This window comes from Mastacembelus armatus, chromosome 4 (assembly GCF_900324485.2).
Source record: "Mastacembelus armatus chromosome 4, fMasArm1.2, whole genome shotgun sequence".
NCBI classification, from domain to species: domain Eukaryota; kingdom Metazoa; phylum Chordata; class Actinopteri; order Synbranchiformes; family Mastacembelidae; genus Mastacembelus; species Mastacembelus armatus.
The window spans coordinates 18,985,678-19,006,258 of NC_046636.1; the positions used below are offsets into that span (position 1 = coordinate 18,985,678).

Genomic DNA, 20,581 nt, shown 5'->3' on the forward strand with positions numbered 1-20,581 from the left:
GTAAATTCACAGCAGCACTCCGAGTTTAAGGTTTGAGGAGGTTTCTGGGTTTTATTCAGAAAACGTGTCCAGATGACTAAAAACCTGCTATTTGGAACAGCCCCTATTCCCACTTGGAGCCATTTATTTAAATAGATGTATTTTCTCCTGTAGAGCTTCCAATCTGGTTTCAGCTCAGCTTGACTCATGTTTGGATCTGCCTTTTGTTATTGTCATTCAGTTTCCTTGAAGTTTAAGTACATTTACATCTGGTGTTCCTATTATTTCCTGTAGTCACATGTACTCACTTTTGATTGGTTGAAGCATAATGTCATTGTGCACACAGACTTCATGTGCTGTAAGTATTGTAACTACCAGAGATCAGCTCTGGTCTCTGTTGGTTAGAAACCCATTTATCTGACCAATCAGATGGTTATGAAATATATTGATATTAATTTATTGTATATGGTATGTATGAAACCCATATCAACATTGTATCAGAGCAAATACACTGTAGCAGAAACGATGCACTACAAAAGCTGCTAAAATACTTCATAAGACCTTGCAAAACAAAATGTATACAGTAAATATGCAGTGATGTTGTTTAGACCTACCGAAGGCCTTAGTTTGCAGACACTAGTACCCAAACTGATAGAGGATGTCAGACATTCAATGTGGAAACAGATGTCTGGCCTCAGTAAAAGAAATGAGAGAAAAGAACTGGCTCAACCAGACCAACCAATGCAGTCTCTGATCATTTCATGTATGACATCAGAAAATACGAGAAGCCTGAGATCCATCTGACCATCTCTCAACCCATGTTACTTTTTCAGATCAGTTGCTCTTATATTTGTGAATGTGATGCTGATGTGATGCCCCTTAAGCATTTACTCTCCAACATAAAATATGATCAGCATACATATAGAATTGTATAATCAGACATTACTTTGGCTTTGCTGGCACTGCAGAGCTGTCAACCTTTTTTTCCCAGGTATTTGGGAGTTTTTGCAACCTGGGAAAAATTTACATTGTACAATTACAAAAACCTCCATATTGTGGTTGGGTATTTCCAGTAGTATAGGACTCAATATACATAAATTCCATTATTTCTATATGGAAAGATATATTTTTTTTTGTTGCGTACATTATAATGATAAAACCTACCACTCAACAATAAATAATCAGACATCAAATAATATTTACAGCAAATGTGAGCATAAGGAAACATTTACTTACAGTAATAAAATGTTATAATAAAAACTGCAGATGAATTTGCTTTTATATACATGTTTGTGTAGATGTTCTGGCTACTTCATGTATCTCATGTTTGATGCCAGTCATTAGAGCTGAGCATCTGTGAGATACAATTCAACACATCACCAGTGGGGGCAGAAAATAAGGTAATAGTTGACCTTTTCTCTTCCTCAGAAATATTGTAACTCCCCTCAAGTGTTGTCATGGTGTTTGTCGCACAGAAAGCAGAATTTGAATTTGAATTTGCTTGAATGGCAATCTCCTTCCAAGTGGATGTCCTGTTTAATTCTAAAGAAACACAAAGTGGGCGAGCAGGCCTATGAAGGCTGATACCAGTGTTGACTCAGTTGCTAAAAGATCCAGTGAAGATGATTTTCTGTTTTTTTTCCCCACCACAATGTTTGAGCCTGCATAAATAAAATACACAAACTACTCAACTGAATAAATGAAATTGGAATCTGAAAAAATATATATTTAACCATATATTTTACCATTAGGTGAAAAGTTACCATAATCTACACACTTTTTACAATTTTACATAGGAACTTTAAACTAATCAACATAGAGTTCGTAAGAGTATTCAGAGGTAGCAAGTACACTTTAACTTGTACTTGCTGAAGTCTGCTTATTTACTATTTATCTTAAAACTACACGTGGAGCAGCTTTTTTTTAAAAGCTCGGCTACACTTTTGTGTGGACAAACACACAGGATAAAGTTAACGCATTCTGTGCTGTAGGTGAAACAGAACAGGCCTTGTCCCGGTTGAATCCAGTGCTCCTCTCGCTGGGCCCTCTGCTCATTAGCTCCGGGCGGAAACAGACGCATACCGCAATTAGTGAAGTATTAAGCCCGTTGGAGCTACAGAGAACAGCGGGGAGGGGAGGGAGGGGAGGGGAGGGTCGTCATTAAAAAGGAACACAGCTGTTTATATGAGCTTTGTGTCAGTGGCCCCGGGAGTGCGACTGAGCGCTGCTGTTCACGGTGGGGGGACGCGCCTCGGCACGCTCTCACAGGTGAGCGTTGCACAGGCTCGCGCGTGACGCAGCCAATCAGTGCGGGACTGTCTGTTCCCAATTCACAACTTTCAAAACATTTACGCGTGGAGCTGTGGGCTGAGTCCAATTACATCACCGACAGTCATTTAAAAAGCAGCCCAGCTCGCCGGGGACACAACAAAGGCATCAACGTCTTGACACAACCCTGGACAGACAGCTCCTCTGTTCCCTAGCTGACTTGGAGGACGACTCGACTCCCACCGGAGACATGAGGAAACCCGGGACTTCATGCTGTAGCATAAAGGTAGGCATCAGTGCATCTGTAGCAGAGTTACTCTGATATGTCTCCTTTTTTTTTTTAACTTGCAGAACTTTTTCTCTGTGTTTGGACTGCGTTTATTTTAATGGAGACGTCTATTAGCCTACTGCTGTTTTATTCGAAAGACAGTTTTACGCAGACATTGTCTCTTCATCTTAAACAACCTCTGACTCATGATGTCGCGCTTCATAGCTTCAAACAGTCACAGCTCAGACTTGCAGTCGACATTGGTTGATATAAGATCACTGCACGTGTGTTACATACAAACTGGACCGGACTGGCACAAAAAAAAAAAACAAACGAACAACCAAAAAAACTGGCCCTGGGTTCTTTGCCCCATGGTGACCCACCACACTGGCTCAGGTAGCACCCAGGCTGAGTAATGAATGCTGTGGACAAATGTATCAGTGTACTCACTTGTTCCTGACTCACTCCCAGTAGAAAATGAAGCAATTGGCCGCCGATCTTGTTTTATGGGCTGGTTGTTGTCCAAAACATTGTTTAATTAAAAACGATAAATTAAATTATATCGGCCCCCAGAGTGCACTCCACCACTGGTTACTACTCTCTTTTCTTTTTGCTGAAAAGTGAAGGCATGCTGTTGTTTTACTGACTTTATGCAAATTCTGAAAATTGAATACATGATTTTTTTATTTATTTTTTTTCCAAGGCTGAAACTAATGATTGTTTGCATGATTATTCAGATGATTATTTCTCTGATTTTGCTTTGTAAATTAATTAAATACTCCAGAGCCCAAAGTGAAATTACCCTCTAGGGTTTGTCAGTGTGTCCGTTTACCAGTCCTCAAAATATTAAATCTACATCAATGGAAATGTTACATTTTCATATTTCAGAGCATTAATGATTAAAAAAAAAGTCACTGAGCTGTGTGTGTGTATGTATGTGTATATATATATATATATATATATATATATTAAAATGATCTGTCAATCAAAAGCAGTTGTAGCTCTGATTGTTAAATTCTGCTACAGGTGAATTTCAATATAGGAAAGTGTTGATAGAGCTAAACACTTCATTCAGTGTTAAAATGATCTATTTTTGGTCGTTTCTACACTAAGTTTCTAATGCTGTGCTCTAAAAGCAGCAGCTATGCTTCACTGTTAATTAATGGGCAAGTAACACTTTGTTCAAGGGCTGTGACTAATAATGACACAAAACTACATGTTGCACTGTGGTGGTTGCTTTCAAAACCTAGTGAGAAATGACTTGTCATTCCATTGTGTGAATGAGGTGTGAGTAATACGCTAACATTCTGTCAGCACGAAGGATACCACGAAATATGGAACAACTTGAGAAACACCTACATTTCCACAAGGTGAAGGTTAATCTGGAAAAAAAAAAAGAAAAACAAAAACCCTTCAGAGTGTTTACCTTCAGTGTTCTCACACAGACTGTGGTAGGTCCAGCTACTGCAAATCTTCTCCTGTTTTTCCATGTGAAATCCTCACTTTAAAGCCGCCCTCTGCTGAAGTCAAGATGTACAAACTGGCTCATCCTAAAGCTCTCATCGCATCATTTAGTTTGTGAGTTCAGTGACCTTTAGCCCTAGACAGTATTGAATGTACCCAAAGTTCAAAAGTTCAGAGCTCCATAATGCTATATTTAGGTAGTAGTAGTTGAGAAAAAAGTAGACTAAGCAGCAGGTATTGTGTCACTAAGTTATTTCTGCAAGTCTCTCTTCTACGGCGGTGAGAAGTGAAAGCAGAGCAGTAAATTTTAATTTGTGTTGCGTCAAACTGTAATGCCAGAACTCTTGATTAGGGTTGGCCTCCTGTCTCGCAGTCGCAACAAAAGACTAGAAAATTGGCAAAGTTGCCTTTCACATGAAACCGAATTGCTTTGCACTAAGCAGAGCCAGCTGGTCAACAGTGGTTTCACAGAGAGCGATCATATCCATTGATTTTTATAATTTTTTTCCTTTTTTTTTTCTCGACAACAGTACATGTTGTACCGCTTTTGCTCTTTATTTGCTTCGTTTCGTCAGGACGTTTTGTTTGTTATTTCCACAGCTTTGAACTTATCTACTGTGGGCTACACCTAGTGTGCACCCGGGTTACACCATCATATTCTCTTCAAGAGTATCTCTGTCGACATCCAAGCCAAGTTTCTGCTCTGGGGCACGTAATGTTTGTATCCCGAGAAGTGGGATAAGAAATGTTTGAAAACTCTCAGCTCCAGCCCACGTCTTGCCACACCTCAGTGCACCTAGCACTGAATACATAGCTCACATTTGTGGTTCCATCAGTAACTCACTTTCTCGCTGAGGCTCAGATGAGCAGATTGAAACCACTCGACTGTCAGTCTGTTAAATATGAAGCTGCGCTTAGCTTGTTAGCTTAGCACAAAGACTAGAACGAACAGCTGCCATTGGATGAAGGAAACAAAATTCATCTTCAGCAGCTCTAACACACACAAAGCTACACGCTGTTGTGTCTGTATTATATCAGGTTTAATGTGCTCAATAAAGTGTAAACATGACAGGTTGTGGTTATACAGGGAGGCCAGGCCAGCGTTTTTTTGTTTTATTTTTTTTTTTTTTTTTGTCTTCTTGCTGCGAAAAGTTAATTATTTCCTGCCAGGGGTGGATCTACAGGGGGGCAAGGGGGGGCAGCTGCCCCCTCTACTGTACTGTTTGCCCCCCAGCTGCCCTCCCACCCCAGATCATCTCCCAAACTGGTTTTGTTCCTTTTCTCTAAGATTAAGAATGTCTGGGAAGTTTTTATTAATAGATAGATACTTTATTCATCCCCCGTGGGAGAAATGCAGAATTAAATAGATAAAAATTAAAAAATAAAAAATAGATAAGTAAAAATAGATTTCTTTGATTCACTTACAGAAGTAAAATGTACTTATTTTGTATAAGAGCCCACACACTCTACCAAAACCTTTTGCCATCCCAGATCAAACTTTCTAGATCCGCCACTTTTCCCTGCCCTTATATTTGAGAGATAGACTGCGTGTTTTCCAAAAGTGCTGCTTTGCTCATTATGCTATTGTGCAGCAACTGTTTCTTATTTGCTTCACAATAATGGGAGGTGATTCTGTGGCTTTTGCTTCTTTTAACCATCCTGGGCAATTCATATACTTCGCTATTCCATTGTTTCATGATTTTAACCAAGTGGTTCAGAGATTTTAATTGTAGCCAAAAAAAAAAAAAAAAACTCATGGAAGTACATGGATCTCTAGAGTCATAGCTCTAACATGGTCCCTGAAAGCATTTGAAATTCAAGTATAAACTTCCCTCAATTCTTCCCCTCACAGCAGGGTTGAAGGCTGGGACAATAACCTCCAGACAAATGGAGCTGAGTATGTTCACAAATGATAAATGTGTTTAATCCATGGAGAATCCAATTGTACACACCCGCTTTCCTGCTTACAAACATCAAATAGGCTTCAATCACTTGTATTAACAGTATGGAAAATAATAATTCCTGTTTCTTCTTGACAGCGTGACATCATGTTGAGACACCACAGTGTTTATCAACGACCGTATTCCTCCCGCATCTCTTGTGTGTTGTTTGTAATGCTGTGTAAATATTGTTTTGATGGTTTGACATTATAAAAAATTCCTTCATCAAGAATAATTGACTTTCTCTATTATCTTATCAGGATTTTGGATTATGTGAGAAATGACTTTCTTGTATTAAAGCCAATTTGTTCGCCAGAGAATTCTCTCAGAAACATGCTATTTGTGTCAGGCGTTATCAGCAATGTAAATATTGATCCAACTGTGTTAAAGGCTTTAGTGGATTTTTAGTTGACCTGAAGCTGTGGTTAAAGAAACAGTTATGAACTGCAAACTTTTTGTTTTAACCAAAATCGCAAACAAAAGACTTTCTTTGCCTGCCTGAGCAAACAGGTCCTGTTCAATCATTTAGATAATTGAAGCCCTTTTGATCCAAAATGGGGGAGAAATATTAGCAACAGTGTGAAAGCGCCTATTGTGTGTGCTAACGAACCACAGAGCCAAGCTTAATAGGAGCATTAGCTGTTCTGAGTTGAATGGAGAGTTTATTCTGCCGACCTGGCAGCCGGTAAACAAACTGAAAGCTTGGATTTATCACTGTTTTCATAGTAAATTTGCTCCTGATCTCAACACTTATGTTTAGCGTCAGCGGTGCATTCATTCTTCCTGGGTGAATGAGCACCATGCACTGTGAACATCCACAAACACAGACAGGCAAGTGGCTCCTCCAGATCACTGATCACTCGTAGACTGTCTAGTGGGCTACTTGGATCTTTTCACATCTGGGTGTAGAGAGAAAATCCCATGAGAATAAAACTCATGCAATCAGTTTAAAATGCAAACAGTTTCAGTTTAAGCAAATTAATTGAGAATGACTCCAAAACTTAAAGACTGAACCATGTATTTTTTCTGTTGGAGCCATGCTGTTCAGCTTCTCAGAAAAGCAGGTGAATTATTGCCCACTATTCATCATATTGATAAAGTTTCACCAACACTGAGGCCAGATGGGGGCAATAGAGATATTAGTACCTTAGTTGCACTAATTTCAGAGAAAACTGATGAACTTTGAGGTGTGGACTCAAGTCAAACTCATATAAAGTGGATGTCTTTGCCATTTATTTGACAAAATCAAAATTAGACCTTTTGCTTAGCCTGAAGGAATAGTTTGACATTTCAACACACTTTCCTGCTAAGGGTTAGATTAAAAGATGAGCACCACTCATGTCTGTTGCCCTGAAATGAAGCAAATGACGTTGAGTTTAGGAGGTTTTGGCACTATTTTAACAGACGTAATCACTGACTGCTGCAGAGTCCTGGTTATGCCTGAATGGGTTCATGACTGTAAAAGATTTCACAATGGCTTCTGACCAGAAGGGGAAATGTCTTCCTATTTAGAATATTTAAATTTGTATAATTCATGATTGCAGCTGAATCCTTTACTTGTGGTGGTGCATTTTTATGTTGTGTGTTTGTGAATTTCTCCACTTAACACATCTACTCGCTGTATTTTTGGTGTTTAGGTATCCACACCATTAGGTCAACTAAAGGTCATCTTACTGTATTGCCATGGTTGAGAAACACCACAAACTTCTGTTCCACAGAAATGCTGAGATTTACGTAAAACCAGACATCATGTTTTAGTTTCTCTGAATTGTTCTCTGTTCTTTGAAACAATTTCCTCTCAGGAGGAATATATTTTAGGCTTTGAGTCTACTATGCTCTAATGTGATTGCAGCCAAGTGTCTCTTGCAGCTAGAAATGGCACACATACAGTTGGCTGTTACAGTTGCACATGATCCATCAATATCACAAGCTTTTCACAGAGCCTGGTTCAGTCATTTCTTTTATTGGTTTATAGGTAAACAAACTGATATATAGGGCTGCAGTAACTAATTCATATTATAGATAAAATTCAATTATTGAATAGTTGGCAACAAATGTAATAATCGATTAGTTTAGATCTAGTGATGCAGCTGTTTGCAGCAGCACGCAGTGACATGGTGAACAGCTGCAGAGATGAAAGTGGTGGAAGCGGAGAAGAGTGAAAATCATGTTTTTCACAATGAAACCATTTTTACACTGTTACGTGGATAGGGGTGGTGCCTTGTTCTAGTTTTCTTTTATGTGGTCAGATAATCTGTCATCCAGTAAAATGTTTACTGTTCTCACACCAATTGACACAGTAACTTGTGCATGTCACTGAGCAGACAGACATCTGTTTTATCTGATGTGAGTCCACACTGACTCTAAGACACGGACATGAAACCCATGTCACCCTTAACCTCCTTGTTTTTAGGCTTCATGTCTGTATTTCCTCTGGCACATTTAGTGTTTTTTTTAACCCACTGTGTCTGTGAAGCTGACAGTGAAAAGGCCATACACACACACACACATACACACACACACACACACACACACACTGCTGTTTTGATGACAGATGCAGGTCGGAGTCAGTGTGGATTAAATGCCTATTTTCACATATAACCTCATGACAATGTCGTGAGAATCAAATTTACAGTCTGAAGTTTTAAAACATGCAGCCACAACAGGAGACACAACAGAGCTCTCGCAAGCAGTGGACTGAAACACTGATTCAGGCCATTCATCCTGAATGTGACTCCATCCTAGACATTGTAAATGTGAATATTGGTGGACAAGCAGGTGAACGGTTGCTATGAACTATGGTTGCTTTGTAGTATGGTTGCTATGTGCATGGCCGAGAGATGCTATGGATTTTTTTTTTTGGCAAGAGGGAAAGTCGCGCTAGATGTAAGGTTTCTGAGAGTCTGTCAACTTATCCTGCTTCACCACTGGCTCACACATGATACCACGACTTTTTACAGTGAAGCTCATAGGATCAAACTCCAGCAAATGTCTGGTCCCTATTCCTCAGACAAATGCGTTTTTACATGCAGCTCACCGGGATAATGTCTAGCAATGTTCAAGTGCATGTCTGAAAGCAGAAATGCATGTCGCTTCATTAGGATACACTCACTTTTGCTTTGTGAAATTCTAGTAAACAAGTGCCTTCTTTAATGCAATAAAATTAAAGATCTGTTTAAATGTCATCACATATAAAATTGATTAGAGTTGGTTTCATTTTTTTTATTTATATGTCTAGAAACTCATTGTTTAAGGTTCATATTTTGACAATAACACATTGAAAAGGGACTTCATTGTATTCTTTTGGAAATAGAATAATTGTTTGTTGTAGCCCTGATATTATATTATACAGTATGTTCAACTATAACATGCCAGAAGGAAACAGGCCATAGATCAATTAATTTCCAAAAAAATCTATCAGGTTGTAGGTTTTGTCCTATCTGTATCTTTTGGTCTTCTTTCTGCATTTGACTACATGATTCAGAACCCTGCTGTACCATCTGTCTGTCCTAGCTGTTCGTCTTGTGCCATGGCCTCCTTCAGTTTTCTCAGCTGCTGTACAGTGCCTACTTCAAGAGCACCATCACCACAATCGAGAGGCGCTATGGCCTCAGCAGCTATTCCTCCGGAACAATTTCCTCTCTCAATGAGGTAGGAGCCAACAATAACATGCCCTCACACTGTTTGAGATTATGAGAGCTTTATTTCAAGGATACTGATGACAAAGGAGGAATTGGAGAGTAAACATGTCAAAATCCAGTGGGACTGAAGTACTTTGGAACAGTTTTAGAACAGATACAGGGTTCAGGAATAATGAAAGAATGTTCTGTACGTGCTCGATGCAGAGGGAACTGAATTTTCTGATGCTCAAGTGGGATTTAAATTCATCACAGAGATCAGTCTTTTGCAGTTGTTCTTTTGGTTTTCAGTATGAATGGGTCACCAAATGTCACTCTGTTGACATTTCCTACCTTTTAACCTAGCTTTTACAGCTTAGGTCCTGTTAAGATTTGGCTGCAGTTTGAGTCTCAGTGTAATTCATCAGATCTGATTGTTTTGTTTTTTTTAACCCAAACTAAACAAGACCAGAACGTTTTAATTTTGCACTGATCTCCTGTTAGTGTGTTTACCTGCTGCTATAATCCATGGTTTTATTATTCACAATGGCACAAATAACTGTGTAATATGACAGGGATCACTTGGTAATGAACCCACAGCATAAGTCTGGAGGTCATCATTGCTTTACAGAAGCTTTAGCTTTTAGCTCACTGTTCTGGCTTTCTATCACCAGATTTACTGTTTTGGTTTACTAACCCCAGCTCTTACCAGTCTTAACAGGCAACTGCTATGGCTGGAAAAAATGCTCTGACAAACCAATAAACTTAGTGCTATGACCCTCAGTTTACTATGTCAAATAATACAGTGTATGGTATGTTAACATTGTTAACACAGCTATGAAATACATTTTCTTTCTTTCTGCCTTTATATTTCATTGCACTGTTGAACATCAATTCCAAATTGTTCCTGGGTTGTATGTAGAGCCCACTAAAGTTGGATTATAGTGCAACCTTGGTTTGGGTCTCTAGTAGTAATGTTGGAAAACTGCAAGACCTGCAACTTAATGCACTGTGACTGGATTAATGTGAAAAGTGGTTAGAGAAAATGTTCACTCTGGAATGGATCCTCTTTGAAATGTGTTTGCATCTGTCTCTCAGGTCAGTAACTGCGTGCTGATCGTGTTCGTGAGCTACTTTGGAAATCGGGTTCACCGTCCTCGTATCATTGGAATTGGTGGACTGCTGATGGCCGTCAGTGCCATGATGCTGGCCTTACCTCACTTCATATCCCAGCCCTATGAATATGATTCTGTTTTACACAGTAAGTAGAAGCTGTGCTGGAGCTGCAGCTAATGTGACTCTGTCCAGACCAGGGGATCTTGAATGTACAAATATGTCAATGCAATTTATGGCCTAACGTTTCATTTAGCTGTTTAGCTCACTGTGTTCTGCAGCAAATTTAGAAAGCCTCCTGGTGCTCTCCAGCTGAACTTCTGCATAAATCAGAAGGAAATTCATCATCTCTCTGCACTCACTGAGAGCCAAGAAGATTAGGATTTCACCTAGGGCATTTAATTTGTAATAACAAGCTCCCTCTTCCTCCAGATAAAGTACCTTAATGGCATACAGTGTCAGTGAGGGGTCAGAGAAGCTTCAGGAAATTAAAGTAGTTGGACATCTGCATTCACTTGCTTGTCAATAATTGTCCCTTTTCCTCTCCCTGTTCCTGTGTGACCAACTGCTGTGAACCAGATCGGCATGATATTTGCAACATGCATCAAAACTCCAGCAGTTCTGAGTCTTGTGGCCGCGACGATAGCAGGCGTCTGACTGACACCAACAACATGTGGCTGCTGATGGCCAGTGCTCAGCTGCTCTTTGGTGTGGGCTCTGTGCCCATCCAGCCTTTTGGGATTTCCTACATTGATGATTTTGCAGAGCCTGGAAACTCGCCTCTTTACATAGGTAAATGGCCTGTAGTTCAGATAAACTGGTGTGTGATTAGATTAAGAGAACACAGTCTGAGGGTCAAGTATGAAGACATACTTTTTTTGTGACCACAGAATGGTACTTTTTTTTTTTTCCTTTTTTTAAAATCTGATTTTCAGTTAGTAGATGTGGTTCAAAAGTTTGACATGTAGTAAATTTGATTTACTGCAAAATTCTCTTAGATTTGTTAAAACACCATTACACTTTTAAACATGGATTTCATAGAAAACATATCATTTGATTGGTCTTGTTACATTCTGAGCACTGATTGGTGCTTTTATGTTGGCACTTTGGGAAACTAAGTTTGAGAATGACACTGGAGATAGAAAGCTTTTCACTTCTTTTGATGTTTAAGGGGCTTTGACGCAACAAAGGTAAAATAAACCATTACAAAATGTTAATACCTAAGATTGTTGCCATGCAACTAATTCATTTTCGACAAAGATAAAACTTTGTTATTTGTAAGTCATAAGATTATAGAGCATTTCTATAGTTTTTAACAAACTCTGCCTCACAAACACTCTTGTCTTTCACAGCTATCCTGTTTGCAGTATCTGTGTTCGGGCCTGCCATTGGCTACATGGTGGGTGCAGCCATTTTGAAGATCTATGTGGATGTGAACTTAACTGGTCTCGGTAACGATTCGCTCTTTAAAAGCATTCAGAATTTTTTAATAGACAAGTTGTATTCGCTGTTGTATTCACTGCTGTTTCCTGCAGAAGTTCAACAAGAGCTGAGTCATGGGGATCCCCGCTGGGTTGGGGCCTGGTGGATGGGCCTGCTTATCACCATGGGCTGCCTGGTTCTCACCTCCATCCCCTACTTCTTCTTCCCTCGTAGCATGCAGTCAGAGGATAATGTAAGTCACACTTTTGCACAGTCTTAAATGCAATACAGACATGTTTTAGTACTAAATGTTTATTAAATGTGTCTTTTGGAGTATGTAGAGGTGTTATCCTGTTCTGTAGTAGTTATAAAATGTAAAATTGTAAGATTGAGTGTTAATACTCCTTACCTACTGAATATATCATGTTTTACTGACACCTCCTGGCCCTGAATCAGCACTGCAAGATTATTTTCCCCCCTTTTTTTTTTAACAATCTTGAAATACAAACAAGGTTTCTCAGTATTGATGTATAATTCAGCAATATAACTGGCACATAATTGATTTGTAATTGTGCAGTCCTTGTAAATAATCTCCAAAATATAATAGTCCACATTTTTGCTCTTCCAGCTTTGTCAAGGAATTCGCCTAGTCCAAACATATAAAATATAAAGATCTAAAGATGATTGATACAAATCTCAGTGAAAAGTTGCCATTTCAATAATAAAACATCTTTCAACAGGTGGAGGGCCTTTATTTCATCTAATGTAATTAAGTGTCCTGCTAAGCTTATTAGTATGAAGCGACTTATGTGCGACTTATGTACTTTCCCAACTGGAGAATAATTGGTTTTGGTTGTTCTTTATCTTAATTATTAGAAAACCTTAACTTCATGTCAGACAAGAAGCAGGTTTGTTGACGTTCATCTTTACCAATATAAAAAGTTTACACTGCATATTATTTTCAAGGTGACAGGAAGTGAAAGTGATATGAACGATGACTTCAAGAAGCCAGATATCTCTTTACTTGAATTCCTGAAGAGTAAGTTTATTATATTATTATATCCACTTGTTGGACTCATATATTGCATAAGTTAGTTTTATATTGCTGACATGTTTTGCAAGATAGCTGTAGATAAATAGCCAGAGGTACTTTTTTTTGTTGAAGTCATTTTCAGTATTGATAATTGTGTCTCTATGTGAATATCTGTAATTAGTGTTTCCCAGAATGTTTGTGCACCTCCTGTTGAGCCCCCTCTTCCTGATACTGGTCCTGGCCCAGTGCTGCTTCTCCTCTGTGATTGCGGGTCTAGCTACCTTCCTGAACAAGTTTCTGGAGCGACAGTATGGCGCTGCAGCCACCTACAGCAACCTGCTCGTAGGTAGGTCCTGCATAAATGCACGAACAGATCCTATATTAGATCACAACTGACCTTGCAGTTTGTGTCAGCGTAAGTCATAAACATGGTATATATTGAACCATATTGATGAACTCTAGAGGTGAAATGAAACAGTCCATTAAAATTATTTATTGGATGCTCTGCAGGGTGTCAGCCCAACTATGGCTATGTATTTTCACCACACTTGTCTTTTGTGTCAGGGCGTTAGCAAAGAACTAAAGTAAAGCTGTCTTTGATTTTTAGGAGTTCTCTTTGGACATCTTTAGTAGACAATAAATGACATCTTTACTCAGAGATAGCTAAGCTCTTTCTGGTTCCCAGGTGCTGTGAATCTGCCAGCAGTAGCTGTAGGGATGCTCATCGGAGGGGTCATCATGAAGAGGGCAGGTCTCTCTCTGAAGACCATCCCACGTTTCTCTGTGGTCATGCTGACTACATCCACCCTCCTTTGTATCCCTCTTTTCTTCATGGGCTGTCCCACCCAGAAAGTCATAGGCACTGGTCACGAGTGAGTGTGAAGAGCACTTTATCTCAGAAAGGAAGCTTTACTTTCTGGGCATTTTCTAGTTTGTTTCTATTTATATGGAGCCACATAACCCTAAGCCTTTAACTTACTATATGACACTCTTAATATTCATGCAAGGTCCTAACACCTGCCATTTGGAAATGCTGTTTCTGAAATGTGAGAACCATATTGCAAGTAAACTATTTTTGGGGATTTATTAAGTACACAGGTCACAAGGTGCAATATAATCCTATTCCTTTGTTTGGGTTTGTGTGTTCAGGTGCCCCTTGTGTCTTTAATTCTCCTTGAGATGCATGTAGAACTTGATTGTCCAGCTGTGACAAAAAATTTATTAGGCATAATTTACACATACCTGTGTAGGCTATAGGTCTCTAAAGGTCCCACAATTCACATTGTATGTCAGGACAAAAACGAAGCCATGAAGTATCAAGGATCTCTCTGTAGGCCTTGGTGATAAAATTACAGCACAGCATAGATCAGGACAAGGGTTTTCTCAAGCTTTAAGTGTTCCCAGTAGCACAGTTGCCTAAGTAACTGTGAAATAGAAGAAGTTTAGAAACATCATGACTCTTTATAGAGATTATCCAAGAATAAACTGGTCACTCTAACAGAGCTTCAGAAGTCCTTAATGGGGAGGTGCAAGATACTGCTGGAAGGAGGACCACTTCCAAAGCTCTCTATCAGTCAGATGTTTATGGTAGAGTGGCTGGATGGAAGACATTAGACATGAATTTCTCAAACAGGGTTTAAAAAACTTTGAGAACATAAGAAAAAAAGATTCTATGCAGAAATTGAATACTATACTTGGTGAACACCAAGCACTGAACTGCAAAAGCAGCAATTTTATACGTTTAATATTAAAACAAGCAAAATGTCCATTGTGCCTGAGTACTTTAAGTTCATTGTATGTAAATTGAATTATATTTAAAATTGAAAAAATCATAATGTGTCAGGAAAGAGGCTTTTGTTTGTCTCTGTCTACTAGCAGATATGAATCACTAGGGTTCTCAGCCTCCCTCTGTTCTCGCAGGTATCCGTGTAAGGACAACTGCAGCTGTCCTGATAGTGCTTTCAACCCAGTGTGTGGTTCTGATGGCATCGAGTACGTTTCTCCCTGTCATGCAGGTTGCACAAACTTCACTAAAGACCCCAACAACACCCACAGGGTTCAGGTCAGTGACTCCTGCAAATACCTGCAGGTCATAAGAAGTCAGGACTCACAGTCCTTACTGTGCTGTAGTTAATAAAATGGGACTTTTTATTGCCTTTTTTATCTGGAGAAGATGTGTCATGAATGACTCATATAGTAAATCAACAATAATCAGTAAAATGACCTGATTCTGACAGAAATACTATATAAGGCATATGCATTTAGTTATTGTCCTGTTACCACATGTGTAAATTAGGCTGTACAGTTGTAATTAACCTTTTAACTCTGTTCCTTGTGAGTACTGCCAGAATGCATAGTTCAAATATGCCAATGCCATTAATGTGCACTGACAGTCTGTGTTGAAATCTGTTCTTTGCCCTTTAGAATTAAGACACAAATTAGGTTACAACATCTTGGTTCACTATCCCAGTATTCTGACTACTTCTGACCTATCTGCCATATAATCATTAAAGAGATCACAAATTTCATATCCCAGACCTACATATGTGTCTCATCAGCTAAGGGTTTGTGGATTGCAAACGTTACAGCATTAATGTTCAGTGTCAAAATTTTATTGTAATTATTATTTCGACATTGTGATTCAGCGATGTCAGCTATTTCCCAACAGGGCACACAGTCAGTGTCAAATCATTGCTTATTAGTCACAGTGTTTTAAAAGGGACAAAATGTCAGCATTTAGATGTCACAGTTTGTGAATAATTTTCCAGTGGGTGGATTTTGTGAGTGCTAATAGACTATTAGTCAGTTAGAAGGAACCTGAAAGTCCACTGTGTAATACTGAAGCACAAATGGCTACAGCTAGTTCAATGGATTGATCCCCAGAAATCACAGTTATTTCAACTTTCTTGTGGACGCGGATGACCAAATAATCAATTACAAATGGAATTTAATTAGGTATTAGACAAAAGTTTAGAAAACGTTTTTATGAGCTATCTTGCGATTTTTACAGAAAGAAAATCAAATTGTGAAAGGAAGTGAAACCCTTCCTCTTTGAATTTTGCCTTTTGCCAGGAAGACATGGCTTTGACCTAGAAGTGTGAGCATTACAGTTTGCTATATAGCCATTATTTTAAGTTGTGTAAGAGGCTGAATAAGACTGATATTATTGCCTGTCAGCATGCTAAATATAAAGCTTGAGCCAAGAGATGGTTAGTTTATCATAGCATTTCAGACTGGAAGCAGGGCGAAACCAACAGTAACAAAACATCCTTTTAGCACACTTCCTGACAAGGTATATCTTATCTGTTTAACCTGTACACAGCTGAGATTTTAAAAGGAGTTCTGCCTTACAAATCTTTTTTTCTTCTCTTTCTTTCCTAATAAAGCTATATACAAACTGCCGGTGTATATCTGGGAAGGAGCTTCACGCCCGCCCAGTTCCCTGTCCACACAACTGCCCTCATTATCTTCTGCCTGTCATACTCATCATCTCTCTGGCATCACTGATCGCCTGCCTCACTCACAACCCCATGTACATGATGGTGCTCAGGTAAGAAAGGACCGCACCATTTGTTTGCAATTATGTGTTCAAAATTACAAATGCTCATCTAATAGATGATGTGACGTAATCTGCTGGCCCTCGTGTTCAGACTACTAGTGACTACTAGTAGTGCCACTACTAGTGATTTGATGGCTTATTATTATTTTTATTGTTATTAGTGACCTATTAGGTTCTGGTGTTCCCAAACCATAATAAATATATTTATATCTGACCACACAAATGTTTTAGCCGACACATTTTCACTACACTCTCTCTACGCCTGCATGGACCCTCCCTCCGTCGTGTTTTCTACTCAGAATTCTTAAAAAGAGATTTTCATGACCGTTTCAAATGCTGCAGTCAAACACTAGGCTGCTCTTGCTTTTAATAGTCTCTGCCAGGCACTTCTCGAAGTCTATAAAGTCAAACACAAAAGGTAATAAATGAATGCCCTGGGTCCTTGGTGTAGGAGTGCTAAGAATGAATGGGAAACAAATAAACTACCACACATGGCACAGTTGAGAAATGACCTTTTGCAAAGATTTATAAAGTAATACTCGAACAGATTTGATCACTGATCTTCAGCAAGTGTGAATGTTGGCATTTTTAGTCATGAAAACAAATGTGCTAACTCAGATTATGTTCAAGAATGACACAATGCACCAATACAAAATGCAGCTATTGACTTTTTAATTTGTTTTTCTGTTCATTTCAGATCTGTTTCCTTTGAAGAGAAGTCGTTTGCTATAGGAATTCAGTTTTTACTCATGAGGGTATTAGGTAAGTCAGGAAGTGAGTCTTCTGTGTGTGGTGCTATGCCCCCAAGCCCCAACATGCCCTACCAACTTAGTTAGTATTTACATTAATACAGTAAGGTGCCCCTAATGGCCCAATATAAAATACATTTTAAAAAGAAATTATAAGTAATTACATTAATAAACTCATTATATAGATGAACAAATAAATAAATTTTTCATTTCATTATATGTGTTTATACGTAATAAATAGATGATAGCTCCAGTGGTATGGATAATGGATAAAATGGATTACATTATGAAAAGTGACATAGTGAAATAAAATACACATAGAATAAAATAGGTAATGGGGAAAATACTATTATGAAATAAAAACAGACTTTTGAAAATAGATATTTTCACAAATATTTCCATTAAAGTGGTTATGAATTTAGATTAGTATTTATTTAAATTTTGTATTTTTTAATATTTCATAATTTGAGGATCTACAAAGTTGAGTTTTATAGTTTCTTTCAGCTCAAGAGTTGTTATTATACGTATCTTTGAATTACATTCATCAGTGCTCTGACCAAATCCAGATCAGTTCATATGTTTGAACATTTTTTGAGGCAAATACAGGATTGCCCTCTAGTGGTTATAGTACATTATTCTACATATGTAGATAAAATGTATTTACCATGAATACACACTCAATTTTCCTCTCTCTTGTAGCCTGGCTACCAGCTCCTGCTCTCTTCGGGACAGCCATTGATTCATCGTGTATCTGGTGGAAGCGTGTGTGTGGCAGGAATTATAGCTGTGGCTATTATGATAATGACATCCTGAGAAACCGGTTAGAAAACCTGCCACTCACAAATTACATACACACATGTGACAGCACAGTTGCCTCACCACTGACAGTTATTTATCTTTATTTCTCTGCAGATACTTGGGCTTACAGGTGGGTTATAAGGTCATGGGCATCGTTCTGCTGATGTTGCTGGGCTGGAAGGTGCAGCGCACCCAGGAATACAGTTTGGAGAAGGGGCCCGAAGGACTGCTGTGACCTGGCTGAGACTTCCTGTTGATCCAGTCCTCTCTCTTTGTTAAAGCTTTGCTGTGGTGTGAAACCTTTTGAAGGACGGTGTGCTGTACTGAGCAGAGCTGCATCATGGGAGAAAACCACACCCAAGATGATCATGCACTGACCTCAATTTCTGTAGGCCCACTTCCATGCCTAGTGCCTCAAGTGGTCGGGTTTTACGTGTTTCAGTGCTTTAAATCTAATGATTGGAAATACTCTGACAATATATCCCACTATATTACAAGAGGACTGCTAAAACACACCCCTCTGTGTTACCTCACAACATCTTACATGCATGTGAGACAGGGATGAGAGTCTGACCAAACAACAGGTAAAGAACTCTGTATATTATGTGTTCCTATAAGGTAGGAATCTGGTCAGGTTTCTGTTCACAATGGGAACATACTCTGTAACTAATTAAGTGTTTAGCTTAATATTTAAGTTTTATCTTTTTATAGAGGTTTGTCTCACACAGAGACATCTGTGATAACAGCAATACTCATGTCATATGTGGTCACATAGAACACTTGATTTTATTGCAATGCTAATGAATTTTCAGATATAAAGTACATACACTGTCACTCTTAAATTGAATTAACCATGCAGATTATGCTATCTGTCAGTGTAATTGTATGGTTGTTCCAATGTGTAAACATCACTGGCAAAGGAAAATATACAAATAATTCATTCTGTATTATGCAGCAGGTTCTTTTTTTCATTTTTGTCTTTATGATAGTACATTATACTATACTATTGTGCAAATCTAATAATATTATATGTTGTCTTGGGTTTGAAAGGCACAAACTTGACCCGCAGAGGTAATAACTATATGTTGAATGTATACACACACAGGTATGAAATAAATAGGTACATAATGTCCATTTGTGCATATGACTAGCATGTGGTTTGGATTCATACAGACTAAAATTTAAAGACAGGATAATATGCTTTGAATACTTGCTCAACATCCTCATATAGAACATATAGGCCATTGTTCCTATTAGTTCAGTTTTACAATTAAGAGTTCAGTTTACTTGTAATAGGGAGTACTGGGATTATTTAAAGAAAGCCTGTATTTCTACTTCGTGTTGAAGGCGAAGTTCCTGCAGACACATGAAACAGGGCCAGCAGCGCATTGACCCCCTCCACAAACATAACGTCATTGTATAGCACGGCTGTCAGTTCACCGGGGAGGCTGCGCATGCGCACAAGCCCCGGGTAAAACGCCTCAGCCCTGGCGTCACGGGCCGGTGCAGCAGCGGAGCGTCCCCATCACGGAGAGAGAGAGCGGGCTGAACGGGAAACAAACGACATCGCCGCCTTTTTCCTTCCAGCATCTTCACCAGCCGACGCCGAGTGGGAAGACACAAGTCCCCGCAGACTGTCCTCCGGTGTCCTGAGGTCCCCCTCCTGCTTGTCAACATGTCCGTGGGCAGTGACTTCGGGAACCCTTTAAGAAAATTCAAGCTGGTCTTTCTTGGGGAGCAGAGTGGTAAGACATGTTTCTGGAAGTTGCTTTTCCGCGGTGTGTTTGCACCTGCGGCCAGTAAGTTGTGTTTAAGAAGAAACACAGCTCAGATATAGGAGCTAGTGGGGCGGTAGGGTTTGTTGCTGAGTTTGAGGTTCACACTGAAGAACTCAACGTCTTCTTTGGTCAAATGTGTGTGTTTAGTTTGCGTAGGGATGGGACGGCAGTTCAGTAGTAAACCATCACTGAGGCGCTATGTGAGCTTTATGTTGGCCTCAGAAAACCTTTATCGTGGCTCTTAGTTTGAAACCTCCCGGAACCGCTGAGACATGCAGCCTCTGTTGCTGATGAATCCTGCTCGGTAAATGAGACAGAACAGGCTCTGATGCTGTGGAGGATATAAGTTGGTAAATATTCCTGTGAGCTGAGACACACCCAGGTTGTCCGTGGCGATGAGATACAGTAACTTGTGTGGCTGCAGTCTCTGCACTGGTATTGTTCTAGTCTGCCAGCTCAGGCTGACCAAGTTTGTCTTTTTACATGCAGACCTGCTCTGTTAGGTCTGGATTGGGTATAAAAAAATCTAATCACAGCACAAAATATTCATCATTGAGACTTTTTATGTCAACTCATCCCTGATTTATGTGTGT

The 20,581-nt window shown here is 39.2% G+C and overlaps 2 protein-coding genes across 3 annotated transcripts in view; both read left to right on the forward strand.

The window, feature by feature from the left end:
* Window positions 1-2,190: 2,190 nt before the first annotated feature.
* slco2a1 (solute carrier organic anion transporter family, member 2A1) lies at window positions 2,191-19,155 on the forward strand. 2 transcript variants are annotated; one of them, XM_026305539.1, is made up of 14 exons: window positions 2,191-2,533; window positions 9,433-9,570; window positions 10,635-10,797; window positions 11,229-11,441; window positions 12,002-12,100; window positions 12,185-12,324; window positions 13,038-13,110; window positions 13,286-13,450; window positions 13,790-13,976; window positions 15,025-15,166; window positions 16,491-16,654; window positions 17,361-17,425; window positions 18,112-18,232; window positions 18,325-19,155. In XM_026305539.1, exons 1-14 carry the CDS (start codon window positions 2,498-2,500, stop codon window positions 18,443-18,445), a joined length of 1,827 nt encoding a protein of 608 aa, XP_026161324.1. In that variant the 5' UTR covers window positions 2,191-2,497; the 3' UTR covers window positions 18,446-19,155. The 2 variants fall into 2 exon arrangements, with proteins under 2 accessions (XP_026161324.1, XP_026161325.1); XM_026305540.1 differs by having other exon boundaries at window positions 12,188-12,324.
* A 534-nt stretch (window positions 19,156-19,689) lies between these two features.
* Window positions 19,690-20,581, forward strand: part of rab6ba (RAB6B, member RAS oncogene family a) — a 47,567-nt gene continuing 46,675 nt past the window's right edge. Inside the window, exon 1 of the mRNA XM_026305441.1 lies at window positions 19,690-19,955. Coding sequence (XP_026161226.1) covers window positions 19,886-19,955 — 70 coding nt within the window. The 5' untranslated portion in view covers window positions 19,690-19,885. The remainder of the gene's footprint in view (window positions 19,956-20,581) is intronic.

Coding starts and splice junctions, on each gene's coding strand:
- slco2a1 (XM_026305539.1), top strand. CDS start 2,498: ATGAGGAAACCCGGGACTTCATGCTGTAGCATAAAG. Junction 13,451..13,789: donor CTACAGCAACCTGCTCGTAG/GTAGGTCCTGCA, acceptor TCTGGTTCCCAG/GTGCTGTGAATCTGCCAGCA. Junction 17,426..18,111: donor TTTACTCATGAGGGTATTAG/GTAAGTCAGGAA, acceptor TCTCTCTTGTAG/CCTGGCTACCAGCTCCTGCT.